The following is a 25,481-nucleotide window of genomic DNA, read 5'->3' as shown; positions in this document are numbered from 1 at the left end:
CAGAGATAAACAGATTTCTCTGTTTCTTTGCCCCCTGCCCCTAGCGGTGGCAGCAGGCTTCTGCCGGAGCGGGGTCCCTTACTCTCATGCGTTGCTGGACTGGCCCCAAGCAGCCTCCAGGCCTTCCCAACTTCTCAGGGGCTCCAGTGCTGCCCCCAAAGTGCTTGTCAGGAAAGTTCTGGAAAGGAAGGCCATGACTGGAGGTCTGTGCTGAAAAGGGGCACTGCTCTATCCCCTAGTGCTTTTTACGTTATTGCTCCAAGAGTCTGCTGACATCTGCTAAATTGCCCCATCTCCATCACTGTCCAGTGGTTCTAACTGCAGGGACAGAAAGCCTCTTTCCAGACCACACTTTTGTGTCTCCCCAAATAGAGAAAAGGAGGTGGCGACATCAGGTGTAGAGAAGGGTCCCCTGCCTGCCCCTTGCCTGGTCGTTTGCGGACCAAGGTTTCTTCGTCCATGAGAGCAAGGAGGTGAGGGCTAACAGCTCTAAAATCTGACTCTAAACTTTGCAAGTGGAGAAAAAACAGCGATGTGTGATGACGCATTGTTCTGGACACACACCCGTGCCCATACGTGGCTGGTGTTAGAACTACTTCTGTCGCAGCAGTGGCTGGGGAGGGACCAAGCCACACGCTCTCTGGACTTGGTCTTTCCCTGGGCGGTATTCCTGCAGAATCAAACATCCTCAGTACAGCTGAGGGGAATGGGGCACGGAGAGGATAGAAGGGCTGGTGACCCCTTCCAGAGCCCACAGACAAGGCCCAGCCCCCTCAGGCCCAACTCAGATTTTCCCGGGGCCTTAGCCCACAGGAAGAGAGCATGATACAGATCTGCCAAAGAAATATTCTTAAAACAAGATAGATCCCCAAAGGCTCAAACGTTCTGAAATTCTAGAATTTCATTAAAATCAAGAATGAAATTCTTGTCAGAATTCATTTCCTTCTGGTACCTGTTAACACATCATCTATTTGCTTCTTAGTAGATGGTTGGACCCACATAAACTTTGCCTGGCTAAGCTTGTGTACATTTTTAAATTGGTTAGTATATGCAAAAGTTAGTCTAATCAAGGTGCTGCAGAAATGTTATTAATGAAACTTTATCTTTACAACTTTCTATTTTACAAAATCCAAACTTCCAGAGTCAGTGTCTGCATGCTAGAGACAAGTGATCTGTTTTTTAAAGGGTGCATTTAGGTAAATTGGAAACAACCTACAAACATACCTGTCCAATATTAAGAAATGCACAATCTTTTTAACAAAGCAAAATTTATTTGTCATATGTACCACAACAACTGTTGCCTGTTTTTAACTAAGCTATTACAACATGAGTTATAAACAATACATTTCCAACTCAGCAACAGAGTTACAGCATAGTACAATTGTAATATTTTACAATTACTTGTGCCACAAAAAAATAAAGTGCATTAATTTATCTTGTGAATCATACAAACTGGTTTTAACCTATAGGTGAAATCTTGAGGACATGGAGGAGAGAAATTTAATCTATTTTCAGTGACTGACATTTTAAACATTTGGTTTCAAAGTGTCACAGTCATGTTTGAAGAGGTGGTATGAAAATTAATTACAGAATCTTCACATAATAAAGCAGCAGTTAACCTCACTGTGAAAAGGTGGCATCTTAGAGTTCACACACAGAATCATGCCACAGAGTTACTGCTGTTTGCTTTCGTTAGAGGCGGCTTGCAGCGTGAGAAGCTCATGCTGAAATGACCTGCTAGGATTAAAGCAAATTAAGTTTCCCGGGGAAAGTGATTTTCGAAAAATTATGTAGAGGGAAGTCTACTGCAGCTTCTCGTTCATTTTCTTCCGTCTACCCCTCAAAAATCGATGTGGGGAGTAGCAGAATATAGGAAAATGTACACTTTCAAAGATAAAAGCATTTTATTATAATCAAGAAAATGTTTCAGTCACTACTGGCAAGTGAATTGAAGTGGCTTGTATTCAAGATGACCATCTCCTGACTTTTCCCACTCTTATTTAGGTCTCAGCTGAACCCTCTAATCCCAGATCTCAGGTATTTCATGACCAAGTCACTGTTTCTATAACCTAGTCATATTAGAAATGACCAGTTTGTTGCATTTGGAGCCACAGTCAACATTTCTAAAATCTGTTTTTGCTCCAGCGCGTCCCCTGCCTGCTCCGCCGGTAGCGGCAGGCCCCTCCAGGCGCCGACTCGCTGCTAGCTCGCCACCTTCCCCGTGAGGAGCTAGGGAGGAGTTTTAGGAGCAAGGCTGCTGCAACACCTGGTCCATGTAGCAGAAGGCTTGATTAACACAAGAATGTGGACCAAGCCAACACTGAGGTCAATTAGTAGTACACAATTGGCAGGAGACATAAAATTTCAGAAAAGTGAAAATGAAAACAAAATCCTCAAACTAAAGCTCTCTTTAAGAAAGAGATGGGTACCAGCGACAATGGGCTGCACCCCACTCCTGCACTCTTCCCTCCCCGAGTGCCCCCACTACCCTAAGGTCCCACCTGGGACGTAGCCCACCACGTGGGAAACAAGTGACTATGGTGAAACAGGCAGGCTGTGGGCCCTGGGAGCTCCTCCCAGAAGTGGTTTTATCAATGGAATTTCTATGTGATTCTGTGAATTGTTTTTATTTCACTTTCTGCAAATGAGTTACATTTAAGATGCAAGAGAAAGAAGATGATTCGAATCTTTTGGGATTATAATCTTATCCAAAGTGATAAAACCACTACTAGTTCATCAATTTTTAAATCTCCATGTATTAGATTTTCTGAAAACAGAGCACAGTGTGGAAGTTAAAGGAAGTATAATAGTAACTAGGACTGGAAGGCAGAAAGTTGATTTCTAAAAATATACCTGTGACTCTTTTAAATGAGCTTTTTTGCAGTTGTCTCTACAAGAAACTTAGTTTATGTTCTCTGGGCTGTCCAATCTGGTAGCCACTAATCATGTATGGCTTTTATATTTGAATATAAATTGATTCAAATTAAAATAAAAATTTAGTTCCTTAGTTGCACTAACCACATTTCTAGTGCCCAAGAGCCACTGGAGGCTGCTGGCTTCTGGACTGGATATGCAGCTGTGGAATACTTGTCATCACAGAAAGTTCCGTCACTGGCCTTCTCTGGGGCTTTTTCTACATGACCAAATAGAAAGCAAAGTCGATAGTGGTTTTTATAATAAGTTACCATTTAGATTGGATAGCTCTATGTAATATTTGCCAACTAAAATATGTACTGGAACATCTATATGAAAAATAACTCGTTCATTAAGAAATTGTATACTCTTCAAAGTATATAAAACACAGGTTTGGAATAACAGAGTACATGTTTCTGAACTCTTAAATTCGGCCTTATTCTTATTATTTATCTCTTTTAGAAAAAGCAAGCTGAAATTTAGCTATCTTCAACAAGCATTCATTGGAAAACCCTTAAAGAGAGATTATATGTTTGCACTAATGTGTGCTTACACACATGCACATCACTGAAGTATACTTTGATTAGATTTTGCTTAGAGTGAGGATAATTATTCTTTGATCACAAGGTCTATGAGTTAGCTGATTACTCTGCTGAAAAGAGACTGTTGAAAGTCTTCACTTCCATGGACTCTTTTATCAAATATAGAGTCTACATCATTTAAGAATTTGGCAGACTGGAAAATAGTCAATCTATGCTTTTCCTGCCTCAGTAGAACTAAGAAAGCAATTTCCCTGATTTTAAAAAAAAAATCCCTGCTCTTGCTAACTAGTTTATTTTGATAGTTTATTCAGGTTACCTGGTATTCTGTAATTTCAAATGTTGTCCGGTCTTCCTTTTACAAAATTTTTATTTGAGACTGTGGCAGTTTGAGATTATTTATGAATTCCAAAAAAGAGAGATTATGTTTGTAAACTTGTCTGTTCCTCTGGGTGTGATAATCCTTTGATATAAGTATTAGATTCAGCTGAAATGTCTGATTAAATTACGTTGATTAGCACTTTGATTCAACCACGTCATCAGAGTGCAACTCAGACTCTGCTAAAACAGACTCACTGAAGTAGAGACACAGAGAAAAAGAACACAGAGGAAGAGAGACAGTTCATTAGACACAGCAGAGGCCCTGGGAAGGGAGGCAAGCCAGATAGTCTACAGCTGACCTTGTGGCAAGAACAGAGCAGCTGAACCCGGAAAGAAACTAGCCCCAGGGAGAGAGATGAGCTTTATGCCAGCCCACAGCTGTCAGCAGAAGAAGCTGGGACCACGGAGCCTTAGGAAGAAGGAAGGCTGAACCCTTGTAGACATCACCTGCCATTTGCTTCAACACATGGAAAATGACTTTAGGTAAGAAAGTACCTTTTTTGGCACCTTGATTTGGGCTCTTTAGAGTCTTGTGACTGTAAGCTTCTACCCCAAATAAATACCCTTTATAAAATCCAACAGAGTTTTGGTGCATCAGCACCCCTTTGGCTGACTAATACAGAGACTCATAAAACAGAAGGACAGGGCTGAAGGGGTGGTGGAGCTGTCTTCTGTGCGAACATGTCATGCAGTTCTCCTAAGTTGTGTTCCAAGAATCCTCCCTCCAGCTCTTATACTTAGAGTTGTTATGACTAAGAAATTCTAAGCTTCTCTGTCTTCCAGCAACTGCAGAGGGTATCATGTAGACCAGCTTGTCAGACTCAGACCCTGGGTCAGTCCTCAAGGGTAGAAAGGAAGGAAGCAGGAGCATCTAGTGGTAAAGAAGGGGTCTGGGTGTAGGGCACACCTGCCACCAGACAGACAGAAGACCTGGGGCACCTCAGCTACCCTCTTAATCCTTAACTGCCTTGGAGTACTGGGTCATGGTAAGGCTTAGATCATATACATAAAGTGCCTGCCACAGCACCAAGGAAGTTTGCTATTGGCTGTCATTTTAAATAACAGTTGCTTTATTATTACACCTGCCAGTTCGTCACCCTGCCAGGTGTGGGGTCTCCCGGCACCTTCTCCAAAAGGCTTGAAGTCACGCTTGTGAAGTCTGGCACAGCTCTGCCTTTTCCAGCTGGACAGAACACGGGATCTGGCTTGCACACCCCTTTATAAAACTTGTGAACCCCAATGTGGACAAGGAATTACAACAACTCTTACACTTTTCAATTTTGTACAAAATTGTTAAACTTGCAGACAAAATACAATCTGATTGAAAATGTAAGCATCTCTGAAATGAAACAGTTACAACTAAGCCAATAAATTGTTGGAGACTCTTGGCCCAGATGCTAGGAGAGTGTGTTATGTTCCAGGGACGTGTGGAGCACACGAATAGGGGGCCAGGAGTCATGGGAATTGCTCTGAACTTGTTGACTTTAGGAAGAGGCTGTGTACAGAAACAGCCCCCTTTTAATACGAGAATTATTACTGCCAGATACTACCTTCATTGATGTGGAGAACGGCTTAGAATAGACCGAAGTCAGAAAATGGTAGCCCTGAGAGCAGTCAGGACTAGTCAATTACGACTGTAATCTCTAAAAACCAGAAGTAACATGCTCTTCAAACCCATGAGGCTTTGCTAATTTCAAGCTCTTCCTTGTCAATGAAAAGTAGCCCCCTAATGAAGTTCTCAGTGAGGAGTTGCTATTCCCGAACTCAAGTTCTGGGTCTGCTGCTTGCAAGCTAATGACCTTGGTGAAATCACAAGCCCTCCTGATCCTCGGCTTCCTTTTCTGCCAAGTGAGGAGCTTGCAAGTCCTTCCAGCTTGAAAACGTGGACTCTGACTACCAAGACATCTAAAGGACCCATTTAAAATAAAACTTTCTGTGCCATGTTTGAAAGGTTTGCATATAAAGTGATTTTTTAAAAAATTAATGTTCTAGAGAATGTGTTTTTTTATTCATGAAATTTGTGTCTATACAAACGCAAACTTCTGGTTGATAAGGTCACTTTGGTAGATTTCAATAACCACAAATACATTTTGTAAAACTTTTATACTTACAAAGTTTACAGAATACCCAAGTGTGGGCTTGTCTTGGTTACACTGAAGTTCATTTAATTGCAGTTTTTGGAAATTTTCAAGGAACTGGTCCCTGAGTTAAACGTCATGTCAGACAAACAACCTAACAGACAAAACCTTCCTGGATAGCCAGCCCCATTCTAAACAAGCCCCAGCTCGTTTCCACTCCACTCCTCTGAATGCCACCAGGCCGCTCCCGGAACGCTCTGCCTCGGTTACACCTGGAGCTCCAGCTGGCCCTGGGAGACCCTTCGGCACCCTGGAGGCCTACAGGAAGCCTGTCCGTGCCCCTCACACACGACTCCGGCCTCCAGAGTCCCATGGCGGATCCGTGGCACCCTCTGCCACTGAGCCTCTACAGGCACCTGATCTTCTCACCCACACGTCACTCTTTGCTAATTTGGGCACTTCTTAGCAAGAGCTGCTCAGTTATCTTTTCAGTATTTGCGGATTCTAGCACAGCGGCCTACACAATGGCTGTGTGATTTTAGGCAAGTCACGTGACCCCTCTGCGCATCAATTTCCTTACTGTATTGGAGAATATCAATATATGCCTCATAGCATTGCTGTGAAAAAAGGATCTCTAAGGGTACAACAGTGAAAGCCGTGAGTGCTGGAGCTAAACTAGAATATGAATGACGTTGTATGCTAGTGTGGGTTCAGGATCCAGTCAAGGCTCTACGTCCTGGTTCTTAGACTCTAGCGTATGTCAGTACCATTTGGACAGCTTGTCAAGACCCAATTTGCTGGACCCGCCCCCAGAGCTTCTGAGTCCATTGGTCTGGGGGAAACCTGAGACTCTGCATTTCTGAGGAATTCCCAGGAGAAGCTGCTGCTTCTGATTGGGGCCCACACTCCAAGAACCACTGCTAGATGTAGGCACAAGCAGAGAATAACTCTATTTCCAGGGGCCAGGCCAAGATAAAACAATTAGAGTGTAATAAGGATGATGGTGATAAGCTATATGAAAACACTGTTTAGTGTTAAGGGAAATTGTGGAGCTCTAGCTTCCAAAGATATCTTGTCAAATAAACATGACTTAGATGCGTTAGATTTGACATAGATAATTCCACTCCCTATGTTTTCTGTTCATTAGGTAGTATAGAATCCAAGAGTGAATTTGCTCATCATGACCATGGAAGGAATAAGGGTATAGTTGGATCAGAACCATTTTTCCCTTAGTTTTACCCCAGGAACTGTGATGTGTGTCAGAGTCACTTCTCCTTAGGTGAAGGGGCTGTGATATTTCTACCAACTCAAAACAAGAATACCGTGCATTCAAAATATGGCGTTTGGTGAGCAATACAAATCCAAGACTTTCGGAGACTTCCATTTAGATGTTCTTTTGTCTTTTAAAATATACTACTTGTAATTGTCTGCTCAACTACCAGGGAAATCTGCTTCAAATTTATTTTCAATTGAAGATTTGTTTACTGGTGTTTGCTGCTAGTATTTGAATTCTTGTAATTAAAAATTCCTATCATTCTTCTGTAGATATTTTATACAGTGGAGATATTTACATTACATATTAAAATCCACCTAAACTATGTACTTTTCTTGGCTTAAAAATCTATGCTCACCTCCTTGGGCAGAAAGGAAACACAGGGATGTAACAACCATTGCAACTGTGAACGTGAATTCTCTTTTTGATGGTGAAAAGTGACCAAAGGTTACAGATAAATATGAAAATGAAAGTGAAATTTTAAAAGCTTCTCTGAGGAGCATGGCTGGAAACAGGTTGCTCTGGAATGAGATCAGCTGAATTTAGAACCCAGGGAACAAAGATTTTCATCTCAGTGTTCTCCAGATGAATTCATACAAGCACACATGAACTCACAGCCTCCCAAACACCAAACTACATCTAGCACAGAGAAAATGGATATGGAAAAATGAAGGTGAAAACCATTGTTGTTTAGTACTTACTTCCACACGCACACTCGTAGACACATATTACAAAGGCCTACCTGAAGATCGTGATTCTTAGGATTTTTTAAAATGAAAAAATGTGTTTGTAGCTTTCTACAAGATATTGAGAAATTCTAGGAAAAGTTCATATTCACTGAACACAGACATGTTATCCATAAGCTAAGCCTTTGGACAAGATAAACATACAGACATACAGATGTAGATATACAGCCTTCGTGTTTATATGAATGCTAAAGGCTTATGACCCTTATTCTTGCTATTTAAATGTCATCTCCAAACTACCAGCATTAGCATTACCTTGCACTTGTTAGGCATTCACAAATGCCCCAGACCTTTGGAAGCAGAACCTGCACTTTAACAAGACTCTTGGGTGTTCTGTATGTCCTTCAAAATTTGAGGGGACCTCATCAAAATGACCAGTAGGCTTTTCTGCCTTGCTTGCTACAGGGCAGTGGATTTGTCTGCTAATTCAAACTATGATTTTACTCCATGAATGTTTTTTTAAAGACTATTAGCTTTGTGACTCTGTAAGTTCTAACCAGATATTAAAACCATCCAATAAATCATCAAACATTTTAAAGGGGAAAAAGAAAGCAATCTCTCTTCCTTTATTATACCAGGCATGGAAGCAAGATGGAAACTTGAACATCGTTCAGAAAAACCCCATGACAGTCACTTTCTTTTTTTTTTCCTTTATATTTTTCTATTTTTGTTGACCAACCCTTGTGTCGACTTACTTTTAATATGTATTTTAAATCTAAAATGATTGTCATCCTAATTTCATAGGCTACATCTACTATCATAAATATAATCAACCATTATTTTAATAGTGGAATAAGCATTTCCTTTGTAAAAGGTCTGTCTCCAATATTGTTTCATTGGTACTAAATATCTTTATTCCTCTCCTATTCTTTGAATCTTCTTATTTAAATCCTGTTTCAAATCCTGGGGAACTCTAAGACAACTAACACAAGCTAGATCAGCTGAAGAATTCTGTCTTTCAAATCTGACTCTTGGATTTGGGCTCCCAGGAAAGGAGCAGTGCCTCATCCTCCACCTCCTGCCCCGCTAGGCTCCCATCCAAGAAGGATGGCAGTTCCTTACCTCCCTCCTACCATTCTCCAAGACAAAAGATAAGGGCTGCCCTACTTGAAAATTACTGGATTACGGCACAGAGAAACCCTTCTGCTCTAGGAGGCTTCGTGCAACTTCCCGGGCGTCTGCTGTTATTACCTGGGCTCTCACCTGATGTGATACCCATGAGTATCTCCTGCCCTCTGATACACATTAAAATAAATACATATATATTAAGGTAAAAACGAGCAGCCCATGGACCATGTAAAATCACCTGGTTTGATGGCCACGGCAGAGCCCGCAGCCTGGGAAGCTGAGGGGCCCTGGGGGAACCCCTCCAGCGCTTCTAGCTGGGAGGTGCCTCAACCTCCTCCCTTTTCCTACAGGCTTTTGGGCTAAACATGCAGACACCACCTCTTTCCACTTCATTGTGACAACCCTGAACTCAGGATAAAAGCGCATCTCTTCTTTTCAAACCTCGTTGCCTCATCTTTTTGGTGGTGGCTTTGCCTCGCTGGGGCCCACGTCTCTCCCCGCAGGCCTGGGACGCCTTTTGTCTCTTTTTCCCAGGAGGTCCCAGGGATCGAACCTGCGTCCTCCCTATCGTAAGTGGGAGCTCAATTGCTTGAGCCACGGCTGCTTCCCATCTCTTCATTTTTTTTTTTTTTTTTTTTTTACATCAGGCTGTTCTTCTCCCAGCCAAGGGCAGAGGGAGCTGTGGTTTTGGAAGCTTCTAGACTCTGATGCGACACAGTGTATCCTCAGCTCTTCTTCTGTCAGCCCTGAGAGCAGACATCCATGCCACTGAAACAGCATCTACCCTTCTGAAGTAAATAAATGCCCCAATTTTGTCCCTGTTTACACTCATAAAATTGGCAGCAAACAGCCATTTTCCAAATTATATCATATAAACAAATGCTTTAATAAAAGCATTTTATAGTAATAAGATCTTCAATTATATATCAAGAGTACAAAAGAGTGAACATTTATTAAAAATTTTCAATCAGGATAAAAATTCTTCATATATGCAAAGTACCAACTCTTCTGAAAATAACCTCAATACATGTGTGTGAGGAAGCAAGCACCACAAGAAGGCATTTGCTTGCAATCACGCACTGATACCAGGCTACGGTCTACTCTATTTCCTTGTGATCCTCTCTGAACAAGATCTTATTACTTTGATCAGAAGAAGCATCCTGTGAAGACATCACTATCATTATTTAAGATGCTTGAAACATTTAATCTTCAAAGTAGTTATAGGTTAGATGGATGGAAATGCTGAGTTCAGTATGGCTCGCCTCACAATGGCCAACTACGTGTACCATAATTACAAGAAGCACAACAGTGGCTTAAGACAAGTTCAACTTTTTTTTTTAAAAGAACACTTGGGCTGAGTGATAGAGAAAATCTTTAAGCATCATTTCCGTGAATAATTTCTTATTTCTTTTTCACTGAAATTTATTGGAAATGTGCATAAGAAACAGACTTAACTGATTTAAAGTCATAAAATAACAAAGAAACAAGGAGCAAAAGGAATAAAAGGAAATAAAACCTTGGAGCGTCACAGCCTAGCATATTAGCCTCCACTAACTAAGGATTCTGGTAAGGAAAGCAAATTGTCCTAGTTATAAGAATAACTGTTTCCACTGGAAATAATATAAATTCCCTGGTAGCTAGACAGTTCAGTCACATGGAGTAAAAGATTACCTGCTACCTCATGACTGTTTTCCATAATACACTTAAGTCCTGCTGCAAAGTTAATGTTATTAAATGTATATGTAATGTAAAGTAGTGTAGTGTAATGTAATGTAGTGTAATGTAATACATATATCAAGACAGGTGCATATTTCTTCAGAACTCCATAGAAACAAACGTTGAAGGAAACCACATAAACACCCCAAATCTTCACAATTTGAAATAAGCAGTAAGGATATGCTCTACTGACTTGCAAAAATCTTTGAGCTAAAATGAGATGTATTCAAAACATGGATCAAAAGCAACCACTTACCTGGTTTTGATAAGACCATTGCATATCCATTTAAGTGACTACTATGAGATTTAAACTCATAGATGAAGGACAGAAGTTCTGCACAATAAGGACGCCCTACGCCTTTGCCCTAAAATGTTAGCACGTGCCTCTGGGGTTTGGCTCTGGTTCCAAAGGGGTAGGAAAGTGTTTCCTGAAGCAGAGCAGGATGGAAGCAGTCCTTCTACAAGCAGAGCCACTTCAGTCTCACCTCAGATCATTTCAAGCAGGAGCCTTTGTGTCATAATTATGGAACTAAAAGGTACTGACAGTCACATGGTAAAACCATCTCCCTCAGCTCTTCTACCAAGTTAGGGACGAGAGGTGGCAGGGAGGGAACAAGAAGGCTTGGCCGGGGAAGCCTAGGTTTCATGCCCAGCGGTGCCTGCTGTCTGTGGCTTTGGACAGAGTTCTTACCCTCTTTCAGTCTCAGTTTTCTTGTCTGTACAAGTGTGTGTTTGTGACTACAGCTACAGAGTGGGTAAAACTCCTAGCATGGTGCCTGGCTTACAGTGTGTGGTCCAAAGTGGTATCTATCATTATCATCATAATTCTTATTATCAGAGAGATGCAAATGGAAACTACTGTTGGTACCAAAACATCACTTATTGCTTTCAAACCGCACTATGGCTATTTCCCAGTTCTTGTCAAAAACAACTTACCTTTGTCGTTCATGCGTGGAGATGTTATGACATTTTAAGGGATTAACAACAAACAGACATCATGTTCAATCTGCAAATTCCAGCAAATGTTTGAAAAAAAAAAAAACCAACACTTTATAAAAGCATCAACTTAGTTAGACTGATCATCCAGCGGTATGTATCGAAAAGGCTTTCCCATTTCTTAAATATTTCAGTCCCTGTCCTGCTGCCATAAGTAACCTAAGGGAGGAGCCAGCGATTCCAACATAGGATTTATTCACATTGTATTACATTAGCAAGGGCTCTGGAGAGATGGCATCAGCATCCAGGCTGCCAGGATGGTTAATTGATGACAGATGGTGCACCAATACTGGCCTTGCTACCATTGGAATGGGATACATTGATGTGTCGTCCAGGATCCACTGGTTGTGTAGACACAGCTATAATTCCACTGCAAATGGAAGGAAGAGATCTGCGTCCAAAACATCTGTCTGCCTTAACTGAACAGATGCTCACACAATGATTCTACAGTATGTATAAAATGAATTCTTCCCAGTAATTTCCCAACCAAAACCTTGCTCTCTGAAAATAGACAATAGAGTTTTATTGCATTTAAGTTGTGTGTTTGTTTTTTTTTGGCGCAGAGAAGGAAAAAGAGTTCAGACAACTTTTCACAAGCAAGCCCCACAGTCATTTTGCTTGTGAACTCGTGTGAGATCACTGTGATATATCTCAGTCAGATAATGTATGCTACGCAATCACAAACCAAATTAATCGTTAAAATAGGAGACCACACGTTTCAAATGCATTTTGCACCACAGTCAATATGAACTGGAAATATTTGGTCTACAATATGTAATTCTATTTGTTATACTCAGGTTAACTATTACTACATACTTAGGTATAGTGAGAGATGAAAGGTGGTGTTTTTCACAGTTCACAATCACTTCACATTAATTTATTTTTCAGAATATACTAAAATAAAGTTAATCTACTTTTGATAGATTTAATTAATATTTTTTCCTTTTGTATCCTGCAAACAATCAGACTGTAGCTTAAGAGATTAAAATGGTGTGTATAATCAATCCTACTTCATATAGAAATCAAAACAAAGTTCATGATTAATTTTAGAAGGACATATTGGAAAATTGTATCATGAAAAGACTCGTTGGACTCTAGATTTGCATGGCAACATTTGAAACCAGTGGTCTAGCTAACAGAGGCAACCATGCAGGAGCTGCAGCCTTCATAGGAACACCAAGTAACTCTGAACAGTAAATGCTGACAGTAAAGAAAGAATGAGTAAGGACGGGCTCATGCATTCAGTGCTGCTAACCTATTACAGACTTCATGGTAACAAAAATCAGGTCCCTTCCACCCATAATCATACAAACTATTTTTGCTAGCTGGAAAGAGATTGCATTACATGCGTACAGCATTGACAACCTACCTTAATGTTAAAACAAACAAACAAATACACAGGAAACGTCTGGAAAAAGTAAATTCTCTATTTTCCTCAATAACGCAGATTTAAAGTCTAGGCAAAATCTCAGGGACTAGTTGAGCTTTTATAACCTCATGGCCTGGTCCTATCTCTTCCTTTCCACCCCACCCCCAAAACCCACCAAACAAACAAACAAAAAAACCCCAAAATCTCTGCCCCCAAACAAAATGAAATAGACAACAAAACCCCGCCCCCAACAAAACAAAGAACTTTGGAGCAAAGAACTCATTTTTTTTTTCCAAAAGGGTAAAAACACTGGTAACCTTATCTTCCCTTCCATCGCTTAACTCATCTAAATGATGTCACTGCGTCACAAAGGCTAAGCGCTCCCGCCGCTGCAGAGAGAATCCAGGACAAAGGCTGCACCGAGAGCCTCGCGACCTTCCAGCCGGGCGGCGGGAGCGCTCGCGGCGCGCAGGGCCCCGCTCCGCCGCGCGGTGCTAAACGTCGCTGGGGGACCGCGCTCTCTGGGAGACCCCGGACGGGATGCAGCCGCAGCAGATGAGGCAGAGCGCCTTCTGGATCTCCTGGTTTCGGAAAGCGTAGATGACCGGGTTGATGATGGAATTGTAGGTGGCGGGCAGGAGAGTGGCGTACGTGTAGATGGAGGGGTAGGTGGAGTCGGCTATCAAGGAATAGAGGGTGAACGGCATCCAGCAGGCCGCGAAGGTCCCCAGGATGAGGGCCAGCGTGGAGACCCCTTTGCGCGTGGTCACGTAGTGCGACGTGGCCAGGAAGTGGTGCTGCAGGGCGATCTGGTGGGCGTGTCGCATCACAATCTTACAGATCTGGACGTAGAGCTGCAGCATGAGCGCGAACGTGAAGAGGAAGGAGACGGACAGCACCGCCGCGTTGTTCTTGGTGAGCGGCCGGACCACGCTGCAGGTGGACTCGTCCCTGAGGCAGTTCCAGCCCAGGACGGGCAGCAGGCCCAGGCAGATGGAGGTCCCCCAGAGCAGGACGAGCATGACATAGGTAAAGGTGACCGTCCTCTCCGAGTTGTAGGTCAGGGCGTAGTACAGGGACAGGTAGCGGTCCACCGTGATGGCGAGCAGGCTGCAGACGGAGGCGGAGAAGGAGGCGACGATGAGCCCGACGGTGACCAGCTTGGCGGCTTCCGACCGCAGCAGGTAGGCGAACACGAAGTTGACGATGAGCCCGATGCCCGCCAGCAGGTCGGCGAGCGCCAGGCTGCCGATGAGCAGGAACATGGGCGCCCGCAGGCTGGGGTTGTGGAGGATGATGAGGACCACGACGGCGTTCTCGCAGGAGATGAGCGTCCCGGAGGCGCACAGGACGATGTCCCAGGGGTTCACCGCGGGCTCGGGCTCCCGCTCTACGGCGGGGATGCGGGAGGACGCGGCGGCCGACAGGTTCTCCGCAGAACCCGCGTCTAAGCGATCGCCGGGCAGCCCGCTGACATTGACCTTCAGGTCTTCGTTCATTGTAACCCCCGTGCTCGTCAACGAGGAGACAGGCTTCGCAACGTGCGGATCCGCCAGGACACACTCGAGACCATGCAGCGCCCGCGCGCGCACACACACAGCGAGCCAGCCCCTGCTCAGACACTGCCAAATGCCACAAGCCTTGGGAATGAGAAACTGTTCCGAAATAAAACAAAAGCAAAGTCTCCCTGGTTTGAACACCACGACCGAAAAAAAAAAAAAAAAAAACCGTATGGTGTGGGGGGGAACACAGGACAGGAGTTCCCGACCCGAGTGCGAGAGCGGCGGGCCCACGCGCGATCGCGGCGGTCTGGCTCCTCAAGTGCAGGGGACCCACATTTGGAAATCACATCTTGCATGCTGAAAATGAACAACTGTTTGGCATCTGGGCTGCCGCAGCGCAAAGCACGCGGCAGCGACAACTCGCGAGCGCCGGTCCGCCATCCTCCCTGGGATATTTAAATTCCCTGTTTGCATCCAACTCCCCCCACCCCGCCCCCAGATTCCTTCCCGCGCGTGCACCCACACACCGCCCCCTCCCCACCGGAACAAAGAGGGGCTCCTAGACTTCTCCGATGTGCCCCGGGCTGGGCGGCTACGCCACGGGAGAGCACAAAAGGCAGGTGTGTGGGCTGAAGGTGTGCGGACGGACAGACAGACAGACGTCCATGCCCAGCCGCCGCGCCCCTCACCGCGGGGCGCGCAACCGGGCCATCTAGGGCGCGGGAACAGGCGACCCCGCGGGCCGGGGTCGGCGAGGAGGTCACCTTGGCGCGCCCGGGCGGAGGGGGCTCCTCGGGTGCTTCCGAAGCGCGCGGGCTACTCCTCGCTCGGGTCGGCGCCGCTGCGGGCGACCAGGGGCGGCGGCCCCGCGCCGGAGAGGGCCGCGGGGGCGCGGGGCGCGCGGCTCGGGCCGGGGAGCGCTCGGCGCGCGCGCGCCCGCCTCTCCCCGCGCCGCCGCCGCCTCCGCCCGCCCGGCCCCCGCGCGCCCCCGCCCTCGTCCGCGCGCCCCCACGCGCCCCCGCCGCCGCGACCAAGAGCGTCCCGCCGATTTCGAGAGCGCAGAGCCTGGAGGCCGGGGGTGGCCCCGCCAGCCTCCCCGGCGCGCGGCTCTCCCGGCGCGCGGCGCCCGCATCCCACCCCTGCCCGCCGGCAGCTGGGCGGGACCCGGGGGCTCCGCCTGCTGCCTAGTGACCTCTTTCGTTCCTGTGGCTCCCTGGGGAGTCCCAGGCTCCAGGGCTCCCGCTTCTCCAGGCCGGTGCCTACACTGCTACATGCGTGCTCAAAAGAACCGCTTAGCGCGATATACAGGATGAGCGGCACGAACGCAGGGCGAGCAGGCCGGCCAGGCGCACCTTGCAACCAGTCAAAGGCGCGGCCCGCTCTTTTGGATTTGCCGCGGGCCACATTGCGCTCCAATCCCCAAGGGACCGTCTTCCTTAGCTGTGCTTCGGCCCTGCTCTCAATTCTGCTCCGCGGCACATTTGCCCGCCTGGACGGAGGCTGCCGCTGTGTGAATTATTACGGCCATCATCACACGGCACTGAAGAAGCGCTCTCTGCGCCGCGTTTTCAAATGGAAATCATTTACTGAGTTCCTGCAGCCGCTTCCTGCAGCCGCCGGCCAACCCCCAATCCATTTGGGGCCTGAAGTGGCACCTGAATTTGTTTCTCATTTCCCCACCTCTACAGGTACAGAGACTGAGATGAAGAGCCTCATGTTGGCTGCCTGTCTGAGCCTAGGTCTTCTTTGGATACCAAAACCGGGGCACCCTGTAGAACTTAAGCTCGTTTAAAGGAGGGAGAAGGAAAGGTGTGTGTCCTGTCCTCCCCGTCATCCTGGTCACATGTCCCCAGCTGCCTTTCCTTCATCTTGCCCAGGGCCCCTGTGTGAACAGGATGGCGAGGGCCTGGTACCTCTCCTTCAAGGGTGTCGTCCTCTGATCACCTGCCTCTCCCCGGGGCCCATGGCCCAGCCGCCAGGCTCAGACTCCCCTTCTCACCAGCGCCCCCAGCGGCGGGCTCCTGATTAACCAGCCCTCCCAGGGCTGCCTGCGCTTCAGTTCCCACCATCCCCACCGCGGTAAGGCCCCCTGGCCTCTCACCTGCCCTCCTACCAGCCCCCACCAGCCAGGCCACGGCCTGCCGCCCCGCACACCTCAGCTTGGCAGCTCTCTGCCACAACGCCCAGGAGCTCCACTGCCCCAGGGATAGTCCTGCGTCTCTGAAAAACGGCCTGGCTTACTTTAGGATCTCCTCTCCACAGCTCCTCCTCGGACTCCCCCCACACTGCTCTCGACAGGCCTTGCATTCGCCAGCCTTTGCTTCCCTACCTGTGCTTTTCAAACTCCTGCTCTTCTTTCAAGGCCCAGTGTGGGCTTCCATGAAGTTCCCTTACTGGAAATGTCCTCTCCTGCTGCCCGGCTCACCTACTACTTCATAATCACATTCTGCTTGGGATTATGGGGTCGTGCGTGTGTGTGAGGGACGGTGGCTGCTCTCTCTGGGTCTTTAACATGCGCTCAAATCCCGGGGCCACCTTGTTAAATAGCCCATTCTGCAGAGGTTTAGGGTCACTGCACGTGGTGGAGTGCTGTGGAAGTTTATAGATTGAATTGCACACAACTCCCCCCCACTTTGCACACTTTTGCACACCATGCCTCCGGCTTCCCTGGGGGCAGCAAACGTGGGCTCTGTGCGCTGGCTACCAGGTTAGACTTGAAGGAGCAGGGAGATACTGATAGGAGCTTTTTAGAAATCCAATTTGGCATTTGTGCAAGCAATCTCAATATTTTCCCATCCTTACTCAAGCACCGTTTTTTTTTTTTTTAAGATTTATTTATTTATTTATTTCTCTCTCCTTCTCCCCCCACCCCAGTTGTCTGTCTGTTCTCTGTGTCTATTTGCTGCGTGTTCTTTGTCCACTTCTGTTGTTGTCAGCGGCATGGGAATCTGTTTCTTTTCGTTGCGTCATCTTGTTGTGTCAGCTCTGTGTGAGTGGTGCCATTCTTAGGCAGGCTGCACTTTCTTCCACACTGGGCAGCTCTCCTTATGGGGTGCATTCCTTTGCACGTGGGGCTCCCCTACGTGGGGGACACCCCTGCGTGGCAGGGCACTCCTTGCGCGCATCAGCACTGTGCATGGGCCGGCTCCACATGGGTCAAGGAGGCTCGGGGTTTGAACTGCGGACCTCCCATGTGGTAGACGGACGCCCTAACCACTGGGCCAAGTCCGCCACCTGAGGAGTGTTTTTAGTAGTAACGATGCCTATTGTTATTTTAGTTTACACACTGAGGGTGTAAATCAGAACGTGATTAGTAGATACACATAAGCACCCCTTTTAAATAAAAGCCACAGTTCCATGTTTACGTATTTTAGCTAGTTGTCCAATCTCCTTACTCCATCCCTTACAGGAATTCTGGGCAGTGCTCCAGGTCCCCTTGGTTATTGGTCTCAGTTTGCCCAGTTGCTATGACAGATAACACACCATGGGTTGGCTTAAACAGTAGGACTTTTTTGGCTTATGGCTTTGAGGCTATAAGTTCCAGATCAAAGGGTCAGCAAGGCAATGCTTTCTCTTCAAAGTCTGCAGGGTTCTGGTGTTGGCTGTCAGTAATCCTTGGGCTTCTGTGGCTTATCCCTGCCACCTGGCACTTGGTGATGTCCTCTCCTTTCTCACGCCCGTGATCGCCCCATCTTTTTGTTAGGCCTCCAGGTATATGGGTGAAGACCCACCCTCATTCAGCTGGGCCACAGCTTAACTAAAAATAACATTGTTGTAGTTTTCCAAAGGCTGCTGATGCAAAGTACCAGAAATGTGTTGGGTTTTATAATGGGGATTTATTTGGGGTAAAAGCTTATAGTTCTGAGGTTCTGAAATGTCCAAATCAAGACACCATCAGAGATGCTTTCTCACCAAAATCAGCTGCCACGTGGTAAAGCAAAATGGTGGGTGATCTCTGCTGAGGTCCCTGCCTTTCTGTCCAGAATTTACCATCTCCCAGAGCTCAGATGTGGGCCACCAGGCATTGGGCTTGTCTCTTTCCCGGCCTCTTCTCTCAGTCTTGGCTGCTCTGCTTTCTTCCCTCGTTCAGCTGTGAGCTCGCAGGTGTATGGCTCATCTCCCTATGGGCCTGGGCTCCTTGAGCAGCTCAGGGCTTCTGTTTTCCTGCAGGTCTCTCTCTCACCTGAGAGGATCAATACAATATGGCAGCTCCCTTTTCCTTGATGTGTCTCCTATATCGGACCCAGCAAGAAGGCCGAGACTTAACCTCAGTCACACCTCTCTCCTGATGTAGTCCAACCAAAAGAGTGTCACAGGCATGGGTTAGTTCAAAAACATGCTCTTTCTCTTTTGGGGATTCATAAAAGAATTTCAAATTGTCACAAACATCTTCAAGAGGTCCTATTTATAATGAGTTCACACCCACAGGAAAGTGGATTAAGATTAAGGACATCTAAATTGGGGCACATGACTCAATCTACCAGCACCATCAGCTTGCTACCGTGGGAAGTGTTATATAACATGGCCTCATCTTTTGACTTTCAATCATTACTCATCATTTGCCAAATTCCTTTCTCTTTCCTTCTTTTGAAGGTGGTAAGACTCCAGGAGCTCAGTCACAAATGGCTGAGAATTTTCAATTGAGTTTTATCTTATTTGTTTTTAATATTTTTATTAGATAAGTAGCTTTATAGAGAAATCAAAGCAGGAAATGAGGAGTTCTTCTATGCCTCTTTATTATTACCACTTTGCATTAGTGTAGCACCTTTGTTATAACTGATGAAAGAATATTATTATACTTATGCAATTAACTATAGTCCATAGTTTGCATTAGGGTTCACTGTCTTGTACAATACTATTTTCTTTTTAAAATTTTTATTCTGTTAACTTATATACAACTTAAAATTTCCTCCCTTTAACCATATTAAAAGATGTAATTCAGTGGTGTTAATGACATTCACAGTGTTGTGCTACCATCACCACCATCTGTTGCTAAAGCTTTTCCATCACCCCAAACAGAAACTCTGTACCAATTAAGCATTCCCTACCTCACCCCAGCCCTTGGTAATCTGTATTCTAGTATCTGACACCATTAATTTGTTTATTCTGATTATATCATATCAAGAAGATAATATATTTGTTCTTTGTATTCAATCGAGTTTTTGGCTAAAGCATGCACAAATATCTCACCTTACCTTTTCTTTCTCTGTAGGTGAAATCAGTGCTGCACAAACAAGGCCAACTTTTGTCAGCTAATGAGAGGAACCACTGACAAGAATAAATCTGCAGGGATATATTTACCATTGTAATTTAGGAGTAATGTCATCCTCTGGTAAATACATTGAAACTAGGGCCCTCGGTAACATTTGAAGAACCTTCCATTTCCCTTGTTTCACCATTTTCTTCCACTTTTAGCCATCCCTTCAGCAAACAGCAAAACAATTGGAAAACACAAATGTGTTAAGATAAATTGACCCAATGTACATTCTGTCTCAGTGGTCCTTGGGTATTTAGGAGGAGCTGTAGGTGCTATTATCTCCAGTTTAGATGTTCTCAGTCCTCATCTGCATTCCTGTGGGTGTAAAGCCATGGTGGAAAGGACCTCTTGAAGATGTGTGTGGCGCAGCTGAACCAGGGCGGGTCTTCACCCTGATTACTGGAGGCCTTGCAAAGCAGAAGAAATTCAGGCATAGCAAGAGAGAAAGCCATGGAGAGGAGCTGGGAGCCAGAAGTCAACAGAACCTGAAAGAGGAAGGTGAGGAAACCTCCATGGGATGGGAAAGCCCAGGTACCCAATTCCCATCCCAGGAAGAACCAAGCTTTCTGGCCTCTGAAGCTGTGAGCCAATAGAAACTCCATCATTTGAGTAAACCCATTGTGTGGTATTTGTCATAGCAGCCTTGCCAAACCGAGACAGGATGATAATAGGAAGAGCAACACTTCTTTAGTCAAAAGGTGGGGATCAAACCCCTTTGATGTGCCAGGAACTGTGCTGAAAGCTGGATGTACAAACGTGGTAAGATGTGGTCTCTGCGCTCACAGGCATTGTAGTATGGTGGTGACAGGCATGTAAAAACCAGCAGTGATACCAGGCAGCAAAAGCTATAGTGAAGGATGTATAATTCCCTCTCAATTTCTATGCAATAATTGAAACACGTTTAGAATAAAGCAATGAAAAATTGAAGATGTTTAAATATGCACCCAGCAGTTTTGGCTTAATACCGTTTGAACTAACTGGCACAATTTTAGGAGCCTCACGTTGGCAGAGTAGGGAAACCAAGGCACAGTGCTAGCCAGCGCTATTTAGTCAGCAACGCTGAGATGGTTCCTGAGCTGGCATTATTTACAGCTGTGGAATTTATTCACTCTTTCTTTAAAGCAAGGGTTCTTAACCTTTTTTGTTCCCGTCAGGTAAAAACCACGGACCCCTTACGAAGTCCCACACTATGTTGCGTATTATTTAATAAATATATCACACCTGCACCAACATGTCCCCACAAGAGAAATGTGTTTCTGAATTTCAATTCAAGCTCACGGACCCCTGGCTATGAACCTCTGCTTTAAAGTGTGTGGGAAATAAGAGAAATGAGAGAACTCAGCATGAGAGAGGAGAAGGTATTGGGGTGGCCGACGGAGAGGGATGTATTTTTGCTGTGAAAGGAGGGAGGAGCTAAAGGAAGGAACAAGGGGGTGTACCCCTGGGGCGTGGACGGGTCCCCGGGGAGCAGGGACTGAATCTCGTTCAGGAGGCGCTGGTCACTCAGGTGGGAGGTCCTGCTTGGCCCTTGTGGTCATGGGTGACGATTGAGGCTGGCAAGAGAGCGGAGGCCAAAGACTTGCGGTGGGGCAGCTTCTGCGTCCCACCCAGTCCCCAGCAGGCACACACTCAGGGAGGAAGTCACCGCCCATTTCCAGGTCAGAGCTCTAAGCAGCGCTGATGGCAGATGGCAGGCCCCTGGAGCCGGGAGCACCCAGCGCAGGGCCTCACCTCATCCGTATGCCCGAGACCCGCCGGGGCCTCGGCTGTGTGCCTGCTTCTGCGCCTGCACCCCTTTCCCTCAAATGAATACTTAGAGCAAAAAAGAATAATTCAAATTTACTGCCCTCCTAATTCTAAGTTTATTGGTGTGTTCCTTGAGAGTTTTGTGCCAAAGGGCAGAAATCCAAATCAAAGCTTAAGAAAAAACTAATTTTATTATCTAGCGAGGCTAAGAAACCCCCTGGCATGGTTCACGGAGAAGGGCAAGCTGCAGGAAGCAGGCGCTCCAGCACGGGACAGGGAGCCTACCTGTCTGTGGAGACCCTGGGCCACTCCCCTGCCACACCTGGTTTCTGGGCATCTTGCTTCTCTGCGTTGGTTGGCCTCACCCACAAGCTTCTTCCCTGCAGCGGTGGAGTGGAATCCAGGCTGCCCCAGGGCTGCATCCTGACACCATGGTCCGGCTGTGAGTGGAATTCCCACAGAGAGCTCTGACCCCGCCTGGGCTGGCTGCCCTTCGGGGGAGTCCCCTGGCCAGACCTGGGTGGCCCTGTGTGTCCTGGGAGGGGTTTCCCATGTGAACTAAGGGAACTGGACGTCAAGAGTGTAGCAGTTTGATATCACTGATGAATTCCAAAAAGAAATACTGGGTTATGCTTGTAATCTGATCTGTCCCTGGGCATGATGATTGAGTTATGATTGGGGCGTTGCATCCCCATCCTTCGTAGGTGGGGACTCACAGATAAGAGGCATGGCAAAGGACAGAGTTGGAGCTTTTGAGCTGAGGGCTTTTAATGTTGGAGTTTCGATTTTGGAGTTTGATGCTGAAGACTTAAACTGGAACCCTGGGAAATCAGCATGCAGAGAAAATAGAAGTCAGCCCCAGGAAGGAAGGAACCTTGAAGCCAGAGTAAAGCAAGCCCCAGGAACGTAGGAGCCCAGGAAGCCTGAGCCCTCGCAGACGTCGGCAGCCATCTTGCTCCAAATAGACTCCGGGGAGGGAAGTAACTTATGCTTTATGGCCTGGTATCTGTAAGCTCCTACCCCAAATAAATACCCTTTATAAAAACCAGCCAGTTTCTGGTATTTTGCATCAGCACCCCTTTGGCTGACTAATACAAGGAGGAAAAGTAGGACAGGGTACCCGGAGGGCAGAGATACCAGGTGTCTCCTACAACTTGGATTTCCAGCAGGGGGAGAGCAGGAGGTCAGTAAGATGGGCTATAAAGTGACTCTGCAGGTTCTCTTCCCAGTTCATTCATGATAAGACACCGTAGCAGATGCCATCTGTCTGTTAACCTTTATTATTTTTCTTCATTAATCCTTTTTGTCACTTGTTTTTTTAGCTTTGGCAAGAAATCATAAAACTTTGAGCTTGGTCCAGCATTTCCACAACCTACAAGCCCTCTGCTCACCGTTAGTGCTTTGGGTGAGAAAGCCTTCATGCCTAATCCTGCACAGAGTCTTAGTTTAAACCCTCAAGTTCCATTCATTAGCTCCTCCCTTAGATGAATTTTTAAATGGTGGGACTAGCCCAGATCACTGGTTGGAGCAAGCCATAAACAGAGTCAGCACGGTAGAGGGTACGTGATTCCCCTACTGAAACCCACGGGCAGCTTCTCTCCTGCTTATGTTACTAATTACTAGTCACCATCTGTATATTTGATTAACTGGCGTCCCAATCTGAATGGACCACTGAGGTGGCTAAAATAACCAGATGGAGAGCACTTTGGTCTGCTTTGCGAACAGTCTAGAGCACTCTTTGAGGATAAAACATGCCCCTGAATTAAAGCCTAATTTAATTCTTATCTCTTTTTTTACAGTAAATTTTATTGCAGTAGAATCTACATACAGAAAAATGCATATTCCACAGGCATATAGTCGGAATATCCACCACCCACTACCCATCTCAAGAAACAGAGCATTGCCAGTTCCCCAAAGCCTTGCTCTTGCTTCCTTGCCATCACTATCCCCTGAAGGGAAACCACTAGTTTGAACTGTGGTGCCATAGATCAGGTTTGCCTGTTTCTGAACTTCATACAAATGGAATCACACAGGATGTGTACTTTTGTGCCTGGCTTCTTTCGCTCGACAACATGTCTGTGAGACGTTTTCATTTGTTGCATAAAGCAGGAGTTGATAACTTTTCTGTTGCTGAGTAGTACTCCATTTTAAGAATATGGCACAGGTTTTTAATCCATTCTTTTGGTAAACATTGCTTGTTTTCTGTTTGGGGCTATCGTGAGTCAGGCTGGGAAGGACATACTTGTATTTGTCGCATGGTGAACATACAGAAATATTTCTATTAGATCTGTTCTTAGGGGCCAAAGAATTGCTGAACCAAAAGCCTACTCTAACTTCCTGTTTAAACAAAAATTGATTGCTGTTTAAGAACAATGAGGAAACTACAAAAAATTGCAACACATCCTTTCCTTCCTTTATTCCTCTTTTTTAATCTCCCCTGTTAGGGATTAAATTGTGTCCCACAAAAAAGTAAGTTCAAGTCGTAATCCCTGGTCCTCATGAGTGTGATTTCATTTGGAAATAGGCTCTTAGCTGATGTAATCAAGTTCAAATGAAGCCTATTAAAGTTGGGTGGACCCCAATCCAATCTGACAAGTGTCCTGATAAGAAAAGGAGGTGAGGCAGGCAGGCATACCGGCAGATGGAGAGTGCCAAGGATTACTGGCAAACCCCAGGAGCTGGAAGATGCACAGGAAGAGCCTTTCCTAGAGTCTTTGCAGGGAGCAGGGCCCTGCTGACATCTTGATTTGGGACTTCTGGTCTCCAGAATGTGAGAGAATACATTTCTGTTGTTTCAAGCCACCAAATTTGTGGGCATTTGTTATAGCAGCCCAAGAAAACTGTCTCCCTCTAAATGCCCCATTGTAATACAGAAAGAATATATTGGATAGAAATTTCAAAACACACTTGAGAAGAAAAAAAGTGAAAGAGATGTCATCTAAAGACAATACGCAGTCTGAGGGCTGTCATAACAAGGGACCAAACCTGGATGGTTTAAAACAACAGAGATGTAGAGTCTAGCAGTTCTGTAGATTGGAAATCCCAAACCAAGGTGGGCCCTGGGCCATTCTCCCTCTGAAACCTGTAGGGCACTCTCCTTGCCTTTTTGGCTTCTGGAGTTTGCCATCCATCCTTGGCATTCCTTGACTTGCAGACATATCTCTGCCTCTCTCTGCATGGCCTTCTTCTGTGTCTCCATCTACACACGGCATTCTCGGCTGTAGTCTGTGTATCTGTATCCAATTATCCCCTTCTTATAAGGCCCACCCTAATCCATTTTGGCCTCATTTTAAATAATCAAATCTTCAAAGATCCTATTTCCAAACAAGACCACATTCATGGGACCAGGTATCAACCCTTGAACCTGTCTTTTGGGAGGAAATGACTTAACCCATAACAGGCCGGGACGGTGGCTAGTCCTTGGTTAGCTCCAAGCACTGACTTGGGCTGATGCCTGCCATGGCAGGTTTGTTGAGGTTATAGGCAAAGGATGATAACCAGAGGCTTGGACCTGTTCTGGGGACACTCCTGTGAGTCTAGGCATGGGCATTTGTCCAGAGGTGGGGAGAAGTCATTCTCTGCATGCTTGGTGAGCTCATCTGAAACCCTGGAGCACCAGGAGGTGGGCAGTGTCAGCCCAGAGGCCTTCCCTTCATTTCCACCTGAGATGAATGGGAGCAGGAGAGGAAAATGAGATGTGTCATATGTGGAGGCTGGGCTGACACACTGGTTTGGGGCATATGGAGATACTTCTCTGGGGACTCTGAAATAACCAGAGGAAACTCTGAGGGCCTCTCCTCTTTAGCTATCAAGTTGGTGGAAGCTTGGGCCATGATGGCAAGTGACCACCGGAAGTTTCATTCTGACTGTAAGCAGAAGAGAGAGCACTCTTGTCAG

The 25,481-nt window shown here is 46.0% G+C and overlaps 1 protein-coding gene and 2 long non-coding RNA genes across 3 annotated transcripts; 1 reads left to right on the top strand and 2 right to left on the bottom strand.

Moving 5' to 3' along the window:
* Window positions 1-11,888: 11,888 nt before the first annotated feature.
* GPR12 (G protein-coupled receptor 12) lies at window positions 11,889-15,505 on the bottom strand. Its single transcript, XM_004458511.2, has one exon. The coding sequence runs from the start codon at window positions 14,576-14,578 to the stop codon at window positions 13,574-13,576; it is 1,005 nt and encodes a 334-aa protein (XP_004458568.1). The 5' UTR covers window positions 14,579-15,505; the 3' UTR covers window positions 11,889-13,573.
* On the bottom strand, window positions 11,889-16,980 carry LOC131273576 (uncharacterized). The gene is made up of 2 exons (XR_009180846.1): window positions 16,911-16,980; window positions 11,889-12,080 (listed from the first exon to the last, which is right to left on the bottom strand). It is a non-coding gene; the product is annotated as an uncharacterized lncRNA (long non-coding RNA).
* Window positions 16,981-18,760: 1,780 nt separating this feature from the next.
* LOC131273575 (uncharacterized) lies at window positions 18,761-22,632 on the top strand. Its single transcript, XR_009180845.1, has 2 exons — window positions 18,761-18,903; window positions 19,794-22,632. It is a non-coding gene; the product is annotated as an uncharacterized lncRNA (long non-coding RNA).
* The last annotated feature ends 2,849 nt before the right edge of the window (window positions 22,633-25,481 follow it).

This window comes from Dasypus novemcinctus, chromosome 15 (assembly GCF_030445035.2).
Source record: "Dasypus novemcinctus isolate mDasNov1 chromosome 15, mDasNov1.1.hap2, whole genome shotgun sequence".
Lineage (NCBI taxonomy): Eukaryota > Metazoa > Chordata > Mammalia > Cingulata > Dasypodidae > Dasypus > Dasypus novemcinctus.
Note: the sequence above shows the minus strand (reverse complement) of the source record. Positions and strands in the feature narration are given on the sequence as shown.